This window comes from Chlamydotis macqueenii, chromosome Z (assembly GCF_036417535.1).
Source record: "Chlamydotis macqueenii isolate bChlMac1 chromosome Z, bChlMac1.mat, whole genome shotgun sequence".
NCBI classification, from domain to species: domain Eukaryota; kingdom Metazoa; phylum Chordata; class Aves; order Otidiformes; family Otididae; genus Chlamydotis; species Chlamydotis macqueenii.
Genome location: NC_141593.1, coordinates 72182238 through 72198035, shown reverse-complemented (window position 1 = coordinate 72198035; position 15798 = coordinate 72182238). Strand labels below are relative to the sequence as shown.

General features: G+C 42.8%; 1 protein-coding gene across 1 annotated transcript; it reads left to right on the top strand.

Annotated features, from left to right (window-relative positions):
* Positions 1 to 4507: 4507 nt before the first annotated feature.
* Positions 4508 to 15441, top strand: SMU1 (SMU1 DNA replication regulator and spliceosomal factor). Its single transcript, XM_086770847.1, has 12 exons — positions 4508 to 4629; positions 4957 to 5167; positions 5276 to 5428; positions 5936 to 6046; positions 6605 to 6733; positions 7478 to 7597; positions 7988 to 8104; positions 8303 to 8430; positions 11268 to 11394; positions 12567 to 12734; positions 13000 to 13152; positions 13718 to 15441. Exons 1-12 carry the CDS (start codon positions 4604 to 4606, stop codon positions 13814 to 13816), a joined length of 1542 nt encoding a protein of 513 aa, XP_086626973.1. The 5' UTR covers positions 4508 to 4603; the 3' UTR covers positions 13817 to 15441.
* Positions 15442 to 15798: the final 357 nt, after the last annotated feature.

Below are 15798 nucleotides of genomic sequence, written 5' to 3'. Positions count from 1 at the left end.
ATTCAGTCTGTAAACCCTGAAACTGTAATTCTAGCAGAGAAAGGACATAATTGTCACCATAAGCTTATGTGGCCTCCTGGTGCCATAGCACAGCTCTGGAGCACAGGAAAGGAAGTCTCGCAGCTTGCGAGGCAGCACGTGATGGCAGATGGCTGTCTGGCAGGGAATGTGAGGGCCCCACGAGTGTACAGGTAGCCTAAACTGCGGGCTGTGATTCTGCACCCCAGCCACTGCAGATGGGTGACTTGGTCAGCATAAGGCATGGCTCACTCCTGGCTTGGTGCTCAAGCTGCTCTCCCAGGGAAGCAAGAGAGCAGGAGGAATGCAAGAGGGGAGTGAAGCAAAACTGACTACTTTTGAATTGGGAAGGACCTGAAAATTATTTTATTAAATTTTCTGCCAGGAAAAAAAAAGTAAAATTCTTCCCTTAAGAATTCTGATTCCAAGGTACTCGCTTAGCTCTCACTTACTGAGTGGGTCTGGGATTGAGGACTGGGTTCAACTCCCAGCTTTACTGCAGATCATCTGTGCTGCCTAACTGCAGCAAGATTGTTTATCTCCCTTTGCATCCATTTCCCAGTGGAGCAAGAATCTAAAATGGAAACCTTTCCTTCCCTTATGTAATATTCTACCAGAGCTGGCATCCTGCAAGTGTTGGCTGGAAGGACCTCTGGAGGTCTCCAGAGGCAAGACTGCTGCCAGCACGAGATCAGGTTGGCCGTAGCTGTGTCTAGCTAGAAAGCCAAAGTCTGCTTCTCCTGTGCTTGCACAGCACTTGATGTGTGTTGGGATTTTCTCAGATGAAGTTAATGGCGAGCTCTGACTCACCGCACAGGGAGGTTTAGCTGGGCTGTCCACCTCTCTGCAGCCATCAGGGAAGGAAGGTGAGATGGGGTATATACCACCACCATCCATCCAGTCTGTTAGCCCGCTCCTGTGCCAGTTTCACCTTTCAGAAAATTGCCATCCTGAGGGCTGCGATGGTTCAGAAGCAGCTAGCCTCAGAAGCAGCTAGCCTCCTGCTAGAGGCCAATAACACAGGAGGGCGGGCAGGCAGGAGAGCACCAGCTGAATCTACTGACAGATTGAGCCAGATTCCTATGTGCTGCCAGCACAAAAATAGCTGCCATCTTTGGATTTTACGGTTTGTGTTTTGTTACAATCTGGATCAGACCTGTTTTCAAAACAACCTTCAAAAGACATGGACACCTGTCATTAAAAACAAATGTGTGGAATTAATAGCTGATACAGCCCAGCAGTAATCCCCGCACCTCTGTAACAGCAGTTAGAAAAAAAAAAAAAGAGTTGGGATCAAAGAGAAGAAACAACAGTATGCAAAACATTAGCCATGTGCCTCACACTATTTTTTCAACTTTACGCTATTGGATTACTTTCTTAAGCACTCTGGGGACAGAGACAGCAAAGAACAGCTTTCGTTGGCAACGGTAGGCCATTTCTCACACACGGCTCTATTTTCCATGGCTCATCCAGCAAATTGTATGCTAAGCCTAAGAAAACAGCAAGGAACAAGTCCATCCAAGAGGGGCTGAGTAGAGCGAGTTTCACATCCTCGAGTGCTGGCAGTTTAGTGCTAGTACCAGAGACTCACGGGGAGCAGGTGGGAAGTGCCCCACACTAGGGAGGCACGAGCAGCAGCATCCTCGGTGCTCCTCAGGGAGTGAAGAGCTTCCTTCTCGGCAAGGCCACCTAAGCCTACGTGCAGCCAGCTTTATTTGTCTTCTAGCGTTAACCGGAGCATCAAGACTTTTGGCCTTGGTCAGAGTACAAGCAGCACGGGTGGACTGCCACAGCCACCCTTTGTGAGTGTAAAGGACTGTTATTTCTCATGTCCCCCCTTGCCACAGTAGGGCTCTGTCTAGTACAGGAACATTTTTCCAGATTCTCAGTCCATAATTAAAGCTGCCAAGAGATGCTATTAATTTCCCTATGAATGAAATATTACTTCATGCAGTGTCATTTTTTTCACACACAACCACACTCTTGAAACACAGAGCTCACACTGACTTAAGGCTTGCAATCAGCAAGTAAGGGCCCTGGTTTGCATCTGCAAACTTGCACATGGGAAGAAGTAGGTGGCCAAGGACCATCATGCCAGGCCTAACCTTCCATCCAACATGTCTGTGTCACTGCAGGGAATGTTCTGAAACCCTGATGAGTGAAGGACAGTGAGTGGCCTGCAGCTGTGTGGGAAACTAGCTGGAAAACCTGAGTTCTGTACTCAAACCGTAAAAGACTCAAACAAGGCTTAGCTGAAGGCGCAGACCATGTTTCTCAGACAATGCTGAAAAGCCAACTTGCAGAGTAACTGTGCAGGTTAGCTTACATTAGTGCTCCTGCCTTGATGTTAACACTTGCTATGCTACTGAAGTGCTTGTGTGTTCCTCAGAGTGAAGATTTACAGCAAGAATGTGTTGTGTAAATTAAATGCACAGGCCTGCAAATTATTCCGCAAATAAAATAAACCTGAAAATTCTGCCTGAGAATGCTTAGAAAGCCCAAAATAGCTTGTTACTGAAGCCAGAAGATGTTCAAGAAGTGCCCAAAGAAATTTTAAACACAGTAATCCTATTTGTCTGGGCAGGAAAGCAACCTGGGAGAGTAAAGAATGAATCAAACATGAAAAAAAAAATCAAAACAACAAAATAAAATTTGTTAGGAAACTCAATTAAAACGGCCAGAGGCACTACCAATATCTATCTCTGTTAAGGATTAGGATAGCCCCTAGAGCCAGGGAGGATGTTAGCCCATTTGAATTCCTGTATGGGAAACCATACCCCGCGAATGAACTGGTGACAGAAGGGAGTAAAATGCATGCAAATGGGGAAAATTGGGTCAGGCAACATTTGCTGTCTTTGCCTGCTGCGTTGTCCTTTTTCCACAAATACACCCAGGAAGGGCCACCAGTTCCCTTAGATACTCCTGTACATCCGTTCTGACCCAGACATCAAGTGTTCACCCGGACAGGGAAAAATAGACCCCTAAAGGAAAAGTGGAAATGTCTATACATTGTTTTGTTAAACACTCATACAGTGGTCAAAGTGGAAGAATCAAACCGTGGATCCACTACACCTGCGTGATGGCTGCACCAGAAAAGGACAACGAGAGCACCTCACTGTAAGCGGGTACAAAGGAGACTCCATGGCAAGTGGAACCCGCTCAAGAGCTAAAACTCCTGTTCCAGAAATAAAAATGAAAAAAATCATACTTTCTCCTAATCATAGTATTAAGTCATAATTATACATACACACTGGTCACCCACAAGTGGGACAGAAGGGAGAATATTTGGAGAAATTTGGCTTGGAATGTAGCAAATTTGACTAACACATTTGTCCACATGTACAATTGGGGCAATTGCACTAGTGGAATGGAAAAAGATATGATAAAGATAAAAGTCAAAGGCACACTTCTGGCAGAAAATTGTGTAAAGTTTATAAATTGTACAGGAAAGTGTGAAAACTTCACCTGTTCTTTGCCCCGCATAAAGCGTAACACAATAGAGGAACAACCTTTTGCACATCAAAATGCCAAATAGCCCCTAGGATAGTTCCTGCTCTGAGGTCGTGAAGCCTACACCTACACCCCAGCAAATGTCACAGGGGGCCTTTCGTACAGCAGGCAGGTTAACTATGTTTATCCTTCCAAAGAAGAGTTAATGATTTAATTGATGGATCAAATACAGGAAATTACAGAATGAGGACAGAAGCAATCCAGCTATCTCCAAACTGTAAATCCAAAATGACTTTTTAGTCCAGGAGAAATAGGCCCAGGTGCTTTCCTTACACCTGGGGCAGGTGTAGCTATTAATTATCACCTAATTAAGAAACTCACTTGCATGATGGCCGAAAGTATAACATTTAATTTCATGAGCATTAGCACCCCTAGGTGAGAACATGGCCCAGCTGGAACAGGGCAGCCCTAGATCGCCTCCTGTTGCGGGGAATTCAAAGGGGGGGGGGCTTAGGGGTGGCCACGCAAGGCCTGGGGGGCTGGCGTGCTCCTCAGGGGAAGAGGTACAGGAAGATAAATCACTTCCCGGAAAGGGAGGTGGGCGATAAATCACTTCCCGGAAAGGCAGGTGGGCGATAAATCACTTCCCGGAAAGGGAGGTGGGCGATAAGGCGGCAGGGAATCAGCTGGTACCCACAACGATGAGTCACGGCGTGGCTGGTGGGAAGTAATTAGCAGGATAAAAACACACCCCTGGGAGGAAGACCCCACGGGTTAACGTCCGGCTGACACCCACTCCCGGGACAGCACTGGTCACAACCTTTTTGATCACCGCCCTCCCCCGCCCCCGCCCCCCCGGGCCACGCCCGTACCCGGCAGCCCGTGTTCGGCCGCCAGGGGGCGCAGCGTCACCGCCTCCCCCCCCGTTCCCGCCCCCCTCCCCCCGCCGCTGCGGCGCGGGGCTGACGCACTGCGCATGCTCGCCTCCGCCCCGGGTCAGGCGGCGGGGGCGGGGCCGCGCGGCGCGGCGCGGCAGGGCGGAAAAGGCGGGCGGGCAGGGCGGAAGCCGCAGCGCGAGCGGCAGCGGCGGTGCAGGCGGGGGACGGCATTTCGTGAGCGGTGACGGCCCTGCAAGATGTCGATCGAAATCGAGTCCTCTGAGTACGTGTGGCGGCGGCGGGGCCGGGCCGGGTGGCGAGGCCAGGGTCGGTGCTGCCAGCGGGGTGGTGGCGATACCGGTAGCGGGAGAGGACGGTGAGGCCCTGCCGACGCGGGAGTCGTTGTGGGGCTGCGTGGCAGTGTTTGGGGGTGCTGTCCCCGAAGGAATCGGGGGACGTGAGGGACGGGGGTGGTGGTGCCGCTGCCCGTGCCCGCCTCGGCACGGCTGTGCACCCGGCCGGCACGGGCCTGCAGACGCCGCGGAGGGCAGCAGAAGGGCGGGCCAGGCCGTGGGGCTGGTGTCGTGACTGCGTGCCGTTCCCCTTGCAGCGTGATCCGGCTGATCATGCAGTACCTGAAGGAGAACAGTCTCCACCGAGCCCTCGCCACCCTTCAGGAGGAAACTACGGTGTCCCTCAACACGGTGGACAGTATTGAGAGCTTCGTGGCAGACATCAACAGTGGACATTGGGACACGGTGCTGCAGGCCATACAGTCACTGAAGCTGCCCGACAAGACCCTCATTGATCTCTACGAGCAGGTGAGTGAGTGCAGGCTGTGCACGGCCTTTTCCGGTGTGGGTGGAATCCCCCCTCTGGAGGTTTCCTACTTACCTTTTGCTGATGTGGATGTTTGTCTCTTGATGTAGGTTGTGCTGGAGTTGATTGAACTCCGGGAACTAGGTGCTGCCAGGTCCCTCCTGAGGCAAACGGATCCCATGATCATGCTGAAACAAACTCAGCCAGAGCGGTACATCCACCTTGAAAACCTTCTGGCCAGATCTTATTTTGATCCTCGCGAGGTATGTTATGCTCTTTCTGGAGACTTAGCAATGCTGTCTTGCATGACCCCTAGCTAGCTGGTAACAGCTTATGGCATATTTTCTTTTCCTTTCTGGGAGTGGGAACATGTGGCTTCTCAGTTTAATTTTACACATTTTATGAAGTGTTTGAGAAATAATGTGTAGCACTTAATGAGGCAGCAGGACAGTGGTTTTGAAGTATACTGTAGGTGGGGGTTTGAAGATTTATACATGTATCCTGCCACAGGATTACATCTGTGCCTTGCTTTTCCTGTCTTGTACATGCAGAAAGAAGTGTACGTTAGGCATTATTTCAGACTGATTATGTCAGGCTGATATTTTTAGTGAAAGCATATCCCAAATGTTTCGAGGGTTGGTATGAAGGAGAAGGGCTGTTTTGAAGGCCTAATACAAAATTAATCTGGCAGAGGCTCCAGTTCAGAGCAATGAATGTTTTCATGGAAGATAGTTTAGAAGAATAATTTAATAAAAATAACTTCTTTCTAGGCGTACCCAGATGGAAGCAGCAAAGAGAAGCGGAGAGCTGCTATTGCACAAGCTTTAGCTGGAGAAGTCAGCGTGGTACCTCCATCTCGTCTTATGGCGTTGTTGGGACAGGTAATTCTTGAAAAATATTTTAGGAGCTATGTTAGTTTCTGTAGATCTTTGCCACATAAAACTAACTGTGGTGTAGTTCATTCTCCTCTTCTGCAAAAGTAAAGCCTAAATATTGCATGTTTATATCTTGTAGAGTTAAAAATTGTATTTTTTCCATGTGGCAAGAATTTAGTGGTGGTAGGAAAAGTTAGCGCTGCAGCAGTAGATTTGTGTAGAATAAATATTTGGTAAAGGGAGATTATTTTCAAAGTACATACTAATGCGCACCGTTTCAGTTGTTGTATGGACAACTCTTTTTTTGGATTCCTGTGTCGTTCTCACATGCAAAAATCATTTGGGGACAATGTTCTATTCGGCTTGTGGTCATGAGTTAGGAAACATAATCTGATAAGTCTTATTTCAGGTAATTGTTTGCAGTGTATATATCTTGGACTGTACAGGTGTACAATTTGTAGGGGTACAAGAAACTTGCTATTTTGTTTTAATTAGAAGGAACTTTTGATGAGGAAGATGTGTGTTAACTGATACCTAACTTTATAACTTTTAACTCCTCAAAAGGCACTGAAATGGCAGCAGCATCAGGGCTTGCTTCCTCCTGGTATGACTATTGACTTGTTCAGAGGCAAAGCAGCTGTGAAAGACGTGGAAGAAGAAAAATTCCCCACACAGCTGAGCAGACATATTAAGGTGATGTTGTGTTTGATTTTATGTGTGTTACTGCTGCTATCTAAATATTTAATTATTCTGTGATCAATCTAATGACTAAGTTTTTGTCATGTCCTACTACTTACCAGGTCTACTAACATGATCAGAATCTCCATTTTAAGGTTTTTATCATATAGATTTCAAAAGAGAAAGAAAATTGTGCTATAACGACATGGTTGTCCTGCAGCACTCACAGAATGGGATAGGCAGTTTCCTCCTGTGAAGGCTTCACCAAGCAGTTCTGTACAGTGGGAAGTGTTAGTTCACTGTAGTAGTCCCACCAGGTCTCAGCATGAGTAGAAAATGAGTTTTTCAGAACATGAGTTGGAGCTTGAGAAGTCAATTTGTTCTGTTCAGCAGCAGCTTGGTAAAAATGCTTTAGAACTTATTTTGTTTACCAGCATGAATCTTGGATTTTTGTATTGACTAGTGAAAACTTTTTCCTATACTCAGTTGTCATGGTCACTTGCACTTGAAAATTTAAAAGTTAAATTTGTAAAAAATTGTACACAAAAAATACCAAACATCTACTCTGGAAAATGTTACTAGAGAAACATCATTGCAAGTGAAGCAACTTGTACTACTTCAGAAGCTTCTGAAATCTGCTAGGGATACCTCTGGAAAATACTGTAGTATTGACACCAAAATGAGACTACAGCTTTGCTTTAATGAGTTGCTTTTCTTAATTTACTAATTAGTCTTAATTCTTATTCTCTTATAAAACAGTTTGGACAGAAGTCGCATGTGGAGTGTGCTCGGTTTTCCCCAGATGGACAGTATCTGGTTACTGGCTCTGTTGATGGCTTCATTGAAGTATGGAACTTCACTACTGGAAAGATCAGGAAGGTAAGTTGTGCCTTATTTCACACAGATAGTTCATTGACAAAAGCACCTGGCTTCTTTGAGATTATATTCGTTTGTTTCTCAGGGACTGGCAATCTGAAAAGGGTATCTGCTTGGGTGATTTAAATAGTGATCTGGAATCTTTACATGGGTTTAGTTGTCTGGTTTGTCATAGACTTCCCTCTGCGGTGACATTATTTTACCTTCTGGATCATTGTTTTTGCCTCTGAAATGGTAGCAATAGCACAATAGTTGTTAAGGCTATGAAGTCTGATTTGTGATAGGTTATACAATATAACTGAAATTAAAACTGCTAGTACTTCTGCACTTTGCTTTAAAATACACTTCACTGAATTCAGAATCTTGACTGGTGAATCTTCTGCTTTCGTTTAGGATTTGAAGTACCAGGCACAAGATAATTTTATGATGATGGATGATGCAGTGCTGTGCATGTGCTTCAGTAGAGATACTGAAATGCTAGCAACCGGAGCACAAGATGGAAAGATCAAGGTACAAATCCTTTGTACAGTGTATTGATGGAGGTGGTGACTAGAAAGAAATTGCAATAATGTTGCAATTGCATATAAAAGCAAATGAAACTTAGCATGGCTCAGAAAGAGATGTGGGTAGTGGCAGCTCTGATGCTTAAGCTTATGTGATCTCATAAGAAAGTACCTACCGCTTATTTCATTTGTCTTTGCCCTCCAGGTGTGGAAAATCCAGAGTGGTCAGTGTTTGAGAAGATTTGAACGAGCACACAGTAAAGGTGTTACATGCCTCAGTTTCTCTAAAGACAGCAGCCAGATCCTCAGTGCTTCTTTTGATCAGACAATCAGGTAAATAAACTGAGAATGTGCAAGCTACAGTGCAGGAGAAAAGAACATAATTTTAACATTAGGCAGTTAAACTTGAATGTAGATTCACTTGACCTGGGATTTGATCCTTTTGCATCGAGTTTTAGTACTAATGGGAGAGCATGACCATGGAAGGTTGGAGAGGAATAGTTTGGAAGTTTGACCTTACACCTTGCTGAACTTGCATTATTCCAGGGCTAGGGTCCAAGTACTACTTCTGCTTTATTGTCATTTACATTGACCTTGCACATTTTCTTTCTGGGAGGCTCCTAGCTTAAGAAACAGTTGTAAGCCTTCAAAAATAACCTTTTTTTATCTTATTACAAAAAAAAAGAAGTTCTAATGATAACAAAATTATGGCATTTTTGAAACAGGGTAAATGCATTCACTACCTTTAATAGCCTACATGACAGTAGATGGTTCCATCCACTTTATTTTCCTTGTGAAGCAGTATCATGGGCTCTTCTTTTCTTACTTTGTGAAGAAATCCTCCGAGAGCAGCTTTTGTGTATTTTTGTGTGTCTTCTCTGCTTCCATCTAGTACTTGCCAAATAGAGCAAAACTTGAAAAAGTCCCAAAGTGCTTGGTAATCTCAGTTAGCAATAATCATGTCTCTCCTGTGGGCGTGAATAAGGGTCCCTGTGAGCTGCATGAGGGTACGAGGAGATAAGGTGCGTTCTTACACATTCAGGAACAATCACTTTGTATTCTGTTGATGCTCCCTACATCATGCATTGCCAGCCCTAATTATAAAAGGTTCTTGTCCCAGCTCACTCCCTGCATCCGTCTTTGTAATCCCAGCCCCAGATCCAGCCTTCTATCTCTCTTGGATCCAGGGAATTCCCTTTAGAGTGGGAACAAGATGAAGAAGCACCCATGTGCTAACCCTTACATGCATACAGTTACTGCAGTTTACTTGATGTGCAGATAATCTGCAACAACAAAAAGCAGTGGATTGTTGTGGGACAGCTATGAAGGTGGTTAGGCTTGCATCTGTGCTCTAAGAAAGCTGAAGTGTCTGTGCAACCTGTGTAAGGCAGACTAGGCCTAAATTCTGAAATAGCTTAATTCAGAAGGTGTGCTTCTCAAAGCACAACCAACCTTTCAGTTAGGACAGCTTGTTCACAGCCTTGTCCAGCTGAACTCTCAGCATCTCTGTGGATGGAGACCCCACTGCTTCTCTTGGCATCTCTCCTAGGGCTGTACATACTTCTTGGAGAAAATCCTGTTTGGACATAAGAAAAGGTGTTTTGTTTTGTAACCTGTGTCCTTTGCCTCTTGTCCTTTAGCTGTGCACCTCTGAGAGGAAGCTGACTCAATTAATTTTGTTAAAAACTTGTTAGGTAGTCCTGTTAACTGAATAGTTACAATAGTTAAAATAGCTCTGGTGTTGCTATGAACACACTTCACTGCAGTGGAAGCAGCTTAGATCAATTTTGTCTGTTTCACAGTAATTTTTCTTTGGGGTAATTCTGACCAAATAATAGTTTGTTAACTTTTTTTATCTGTGAGGAAGGCAGAAATTAGATGCTGTTGTATGTTTAACTTCTCTAGGCTGAACGCACCCAGCCCTCTCAGTCTCTCCTCATGCATCATGTGGTCCAGCCTTCTCCCAATCTTAGTAGGGACCAGAAGTAGGTGCAGTTCTCCAGAAGTGGTTACACTTCTGCCAGTTAGAGATGGACCTTAATCTGCAGACTTCCACCTTTCCTAATGCCTCTGATGTGTGGCTGGGTTCCCTCAGTGCCACAGCACGCTGCTGGCATTCGCATTTTTCTCTCTAAGGCCTGCCACATCCTTTGCCGCAGACCTCCTCTGCAGCCAGTCAGCCCCCAGTTGATTCTGATGCCCGAGGTGGTTCTCCAGCAATCTGCTCTCAAAATCAGATTTCTCTCAAACCTCAAAATGAGGTTTCTCTCAGGCCATCTGTCTGGTTTATGAAGGTTTCCAACTTCCTCATCTGTATTTTTCAAAATGGAGCGGCAGGATACAGGACTTATATTGTGAATCAGATTTTAGGCTCCTGGCTGTAAGGAAACCCAATGGTACCAATGTACTCCTTTAGATGAAGGTGAAGGAATGTGTGGATCTGGAGGCTACTGCACAGTGAACAGGCATTAATGAGAGATGTTAACCTGTTCAAATCCTGATATATGAACTATAGCGTAAGTGTTTTAGTTGAAGTTATGTAAGGTGGATGTCGAATCAAGGACAGCAAGCTTCAAATGGAATAATTAGTATCATTCTCAAGGCTTCAGACTTCTGTTTGAAAACTATTTCTATAGCCAGTAGGTGCTACAATTTAAGGCTGATACAGATTACCAAAATAATTTCCTTTTAGATGACTGAGAACTCTTTGCAGAGTTGGACAGTAAGAGGCAATGGCAACAGTTTGCAAAGGAGAAAAATTCATCTTCCTAAGAGGAGTTTGTCTTAATTCAGCTGAGTAAGACTTTGGTCAAGGCTCTGAGTAAGCTGACCTGAAAAGTCGAGTCTGTTGGACTAGAGAACTCCAAACTTAATTCTGTAACTTGTGTTTTGTCAGCTTCGTAGTTTCCCTTTTCATAGTCCTGTCTAATGTGTACAGTATATGTTACATATAGTACACATATACACAGCTGGACATTGATATTTCCCTAAGCTTTTCACAGGAACACAAAATGTCTTTTGAGTAAAGGGGCTTGTGATAAAGAATTGTGAATTTTTAGCACTTTTTAATTGTTGTCTATCAAAGGTATCTCAGATACAAAATATGGGGAAGCCAGAGGGTGTTTTAGACTGCCTCAGTTGCTTACTAAATTATGACCTCTGTTTGACAGGATTCATGGTTTAAAATCTGGGAAAACTCTGAAGGAATTCCGTGGTCATTCTTCCTTTGTCAATGAAGCTACTTTTACCCAGGATGGCCACTATATTATCAGTGCATCCTCTGACGGCACAGTGAAGGTAAGGTAGCATTTGCGCTTTGTAAATAACACATTCAGACTCTTTGCATGTCGTAGCTGATTTTTATAACTGCTGTGAGTTTCATTTCAGACTGCTGCAGAGCCTGTTTCTGCAGTGCTTATGTTTACCTGCTTGTTCCTGCTTTGTTCTAGAAATAGAAGTGACTGTGACACCTCTTGCCCTAGAATGTGGAGATTCCCTTGTCTGAAATCATGGCATTTTCTTGCTTACTGGGTTGGCACCTTCTTAGTGCTTAGAAGTCCCTTGCCATATAAGCTAGGTAATCTTGCATTAATGAAGCTGATTGTGGAAGTGATAGATTTGGCTTCTAGTCTCAAAGAGTGGAACTACTCAGTGTGTAGTAGTTAAGAGGAGTAAAGCCCTGTTGTTGCGTTACTGTCTAATAAAAAATATTGAACCAGTTAGATTAAGTAGGGCATCGATGCAGTGCATGGAGAGTGGCCTAGGAAAGTGTGATAGATTGGTCTTATCTTAAATGGGGTGTTACTTCAAACTTGCAATCTTTGTTAGATTGCCTCATTCATGGTAATAGCATAAAAGGTGATAACTCTTGTTTTGTACTAGTATGTAAACAGCAAAAATATTCCACAGATGGTGAGTTACATTTTCTTTTAAATATTAAACAAGCAGTTCCCTTTCCTATTTCTAAACAGCTAGAACAACCGGATGTTGAGCCTGAAGCAGGTTTAAACTGGGACAACTCTCCCACCAATACCAGTGAGGCTTTTTCCGCAGTTTTTGTCTGTCTTGTGTAAGGCAAATTGCATGTGCAGAGGCTGCACATAAATTCACCAGCTAAAACGAGAAGGCCAGTGATGGACTCATCCCTGAGGGAATATGCTTAATGAAAGGGAGCCAGGCTGAATTTGGATAGCTGAAATTGACTTTCAGTTCAGTTGTAGTGAAATTGTTCATGGTGCCTACACCTTAAAATAGATGTGATAATTAGTTTGGGTTTTGTTTTGTTTTTATTATTATTTATTTATTTTTAAAAATCTGCTTTAAACTACAATTTTTAGAATTAATATTTCCCTTCAGGAGCCTTAAAAAAAAAAAAAATCTGAATCCTGTATCCTGAATCAGCTCATTTGTTTTTTTTTTTTGTTTTTGTTTTTAAAGCTAATTGATTTTACACTTATTTTTCATACTAGGTTTGGAATGTGAAGACGACAGAGTGCTCAAACACCTTCAAATCTCTTGGCAGCACTGCTGGAACAGACATTACTGTGAACAGTGTCATTCTGCTGCCTAAAAACCCAGAACACTTTGTTGTTTGCAACAGATCGAATACAGTCGTCATTATGAATATGCAAGGACAAGTATGTAATCTTAATGTCTCTCTCTGTTAGTCATTTTAAGAATGCCAAAAACGTAGTCAATAACCTAGCCCTGGGTTAAACCTGATTTCTCCGGTTTGCTTTCATGACAATCTGTTCTGTACCCAAGTTGTACAACAGTTTTGAGTTGTAAAAAGCACCTGCAGCTGGGGAGAGATCTTGTGTTCTAAGCAAACAAAGTACTGCCTAAATATTTTTGCCCTGAACATAGTAATAAGGACAAATTTTTGTTGTGTTATCTTTACAGATTGTAAGAAGTTTTAGCTCTGGTAAGAGAGAAGGTGGTGACTTTGTCTGCTGTGCGCTTTCACCTCGTGGTGAATGGATCTACTGCGTTGGTGAAGATTTTGTGCTCTATTGCTTCAGCACAGTGACCGGCAAGCTGGAGAGAACTCTTACTGTAAGTTCTTAACTTTGAGCTTTTTCAGAGTTCTAAACACAAGGATGATCTAAATGTCTATTTATGAAGTCTATAAGAAGTGTCATACCAAGGAATCTTTCACCTCTAGCAGCCATGATTTGTAATAAATGCATTCCAGAACACCTGGCTGTAGAACGTCTTAATTGTTTTTATAACCATTTTAATATTAAAAATTACGAGAATGCGTACCCACCAAGCCAAGAGTGAATTGGCTCAAACTTCTTTGAACTAGAGCATGTCTTGACCTGGACTCTGGCTGATGGAATCAGATTTAAAGCTTTCAGGTTTAAATATGCCTTAGATTAAACTAAAGAGTCTTCTTCCATGTCTAAATTTAATGGGGATCATGCACAGGTCATGGTTTTTGGTGGGTGTAAACCTTCACTGAACACCCTCCCGCCCGTTATGCTCCTCTGCTTTTACTGTATGCACAAAGGATGTTAAACCCCAGTCCAGCTTTCCTCTAGTTCTTGTTCGAAGATAATATTTGGCTTGAATCTGCTAAAGGAAGAATCTCCTGGTGATCTTTCTGTTTATTCTCTAGGTTCATGAAAAAGATGTCATCGGCATTGCTCATCACCCCCACCAGAACCTGATTGCCACTTACAGTGAAGATGGCCTCCTCAAGCTCTGGAAGCCATAGCTTGATTTTGCAATGAGCTATGAAGTATGCTTGTTAATTGCAGGTTATCGATGTTTGTGCTTTTAACAAGGTCTAAATGCACACAGTGTGCATTTGCTCAATATTTGCTCATTTTTTCAGTTCAAGTTTCCAGAGAATGACATTTTTACTTCTTAGTCTAAAGTTAGGTAGTTTGATGCTTAAATACAGCATCAGTTAATTTCAAATACTTCTGTTTTTACCAGAGTAGCTGAAGCAACTTCAGTGACTTTTTTTTTTTGTCTCCTGAAGTCTGTACTCTTCTATACTCTGTTTGTAAAAGTTGAACGAGCTAGGAACTATACGCACTTACAAGTGGTGGCTGACTTCCTAGAATACAGTAAAATGCTTTTTTCTTTTAATGAATTATGTAGAATGGGAAAGCTTTCTCTCCTCCACTGCTGGAAAAAAAAGGCACAGTTTTTCTGGAATGCCGATAGTGTGAAGGTAGAGGCTTTCCTAGTGCAGTGGGTTTTGCTGTGTTCAATTTTCACTATAATTTTTCCAATTATACATATTAAGTAGTGTCACACAGCTTCTTCTGAGCGAAACTGTTCTTCCCATCTCTCAGCAGTTCCTGCTATAAACCTGCCTAACATGGCAGTGAGGTATAGTTGAGGAGTTTTTTTGGGTAACGCGCTGGAAGTGCGTCATGTCTTCAGACCAGCTTTAACTGAAGCAGGCCTCAGGGGATCAATATTTTAAAACATGCAAAAGCTGTTTTACATAGGCTGAGTTCCTAGTGCTGAGATGCTGCATGTGCTGCAGTTCTGTTTTTTTCCAGTTTACTCGGTTTGGCTTCATGTTTTCCCAGAAGGGCATGGGATACTTAAGTTTGGACCAGGTGATCCTTGAGGTCCCTTTCAACTTGGTATTCTGTGATTTAAATAATTATTTGTAATTTCTTTTTTTTTTTTTTTTTTTTTTTAATTTTGTATACCTGTGGACCTAGTTAAGGTGATACTTGGGTCCCACACTCTAAAAAGAACCTTTCAAGCTTTTCAGTTTGGGACAGATGATGATTCCCTGTGAGATCCTGACAAATGCACACTGTTGTGAATCGACAGAATCACCGGAATCTTCTAAAATCTGACCATAGTTTTTCTAGGATGCAGAAAAAAAAAAAATTGACAAAGTTTTGTCAAAAGTTTGTGGGGATTACTTTTCTCTTTTTTTTTTTTTTTTTTGTCTGTAGTAATGAGACTACAGCATGTAGAATCTGACATGCTGTTTCCTGTTCTAATGTCTTGTAGAATGGTTTCCTGCCAGAATAATCTTTCAAACAGTAATAACTTATCTTTGCCTTAATAAATTAGTTCCAGTTTAAATAACCTCACAGTTTCAGCTGGAGGGCTTGACCCTAATGGAAGTATTGGTTGTCAGCTGGTGACTGACCTTCTTCAGCACTGACTGGTGCACTTGGTTGGTCGATGTTCATATTGATCTTACAGAAATAGCAGAAAAATCTTGGCTGAACTCTTCACATAGCATTGCTTGTTCACCACAACTGTATTGTTTAGTTCTATGTTTAGCTGTTAATTTTTGATTTCAAAGTTGTTTTTTACTTCCTTATATATGGCAATAAAGTTATTTTTTAGATGGCAAAAGTGATTATTTTTTTTTTCTTGTCTGAAAAGACACTGGTGTGAGAGAAACATCTGACAGTAATACATCTAGCAAGCTCCTTGATAGAGAAGATATCGACAGAATATTTTTGATATTATTCTACCTTGTGGTTCATTTTGCCATCAGATTACATAGAGCTGCTTATCCTCAATGTAAACAATATCTTACATTGTTCATTAAAAGAAAAGTACAGCACTAACACTGTCAGGATCCTGAATGTTTAAAGGTTGAAATATATTCCCTAGCTTAAAAATTTGAGAAAATGTGGCATTTCTTTTTTGCTTTTTATTTATGAGTTTCAGATTTTTTACAACAAGGCAAAAACACGTACTTATAAA

What these genes read in the sequence shown, in the direction of transcription:
- SMU1 (XM_086770847.1), top strand. Translation starts at nt 4,604, where the DNA reads ATGTCGATCGAAATCGAGTCCTCTGA. An exon ending in CACAAGATGGAAAGATCAAG is followed by an intron (nt 8,105 to 8,302) that starts GTACAAATCCTT and finishes TTTGCCCTCCAG; the next exon opens with GTGTGGAAAATCCAGAGTGG. An exon ending in CCTCTGACGGCACAGTGAAG is followed by an intron (nt 11,395 to 12,566) that starts GTAAGGTAGCAT and finishes TTTTCATACTAG; the next exon opens with GTTTGGAATGTGAAGACGAC.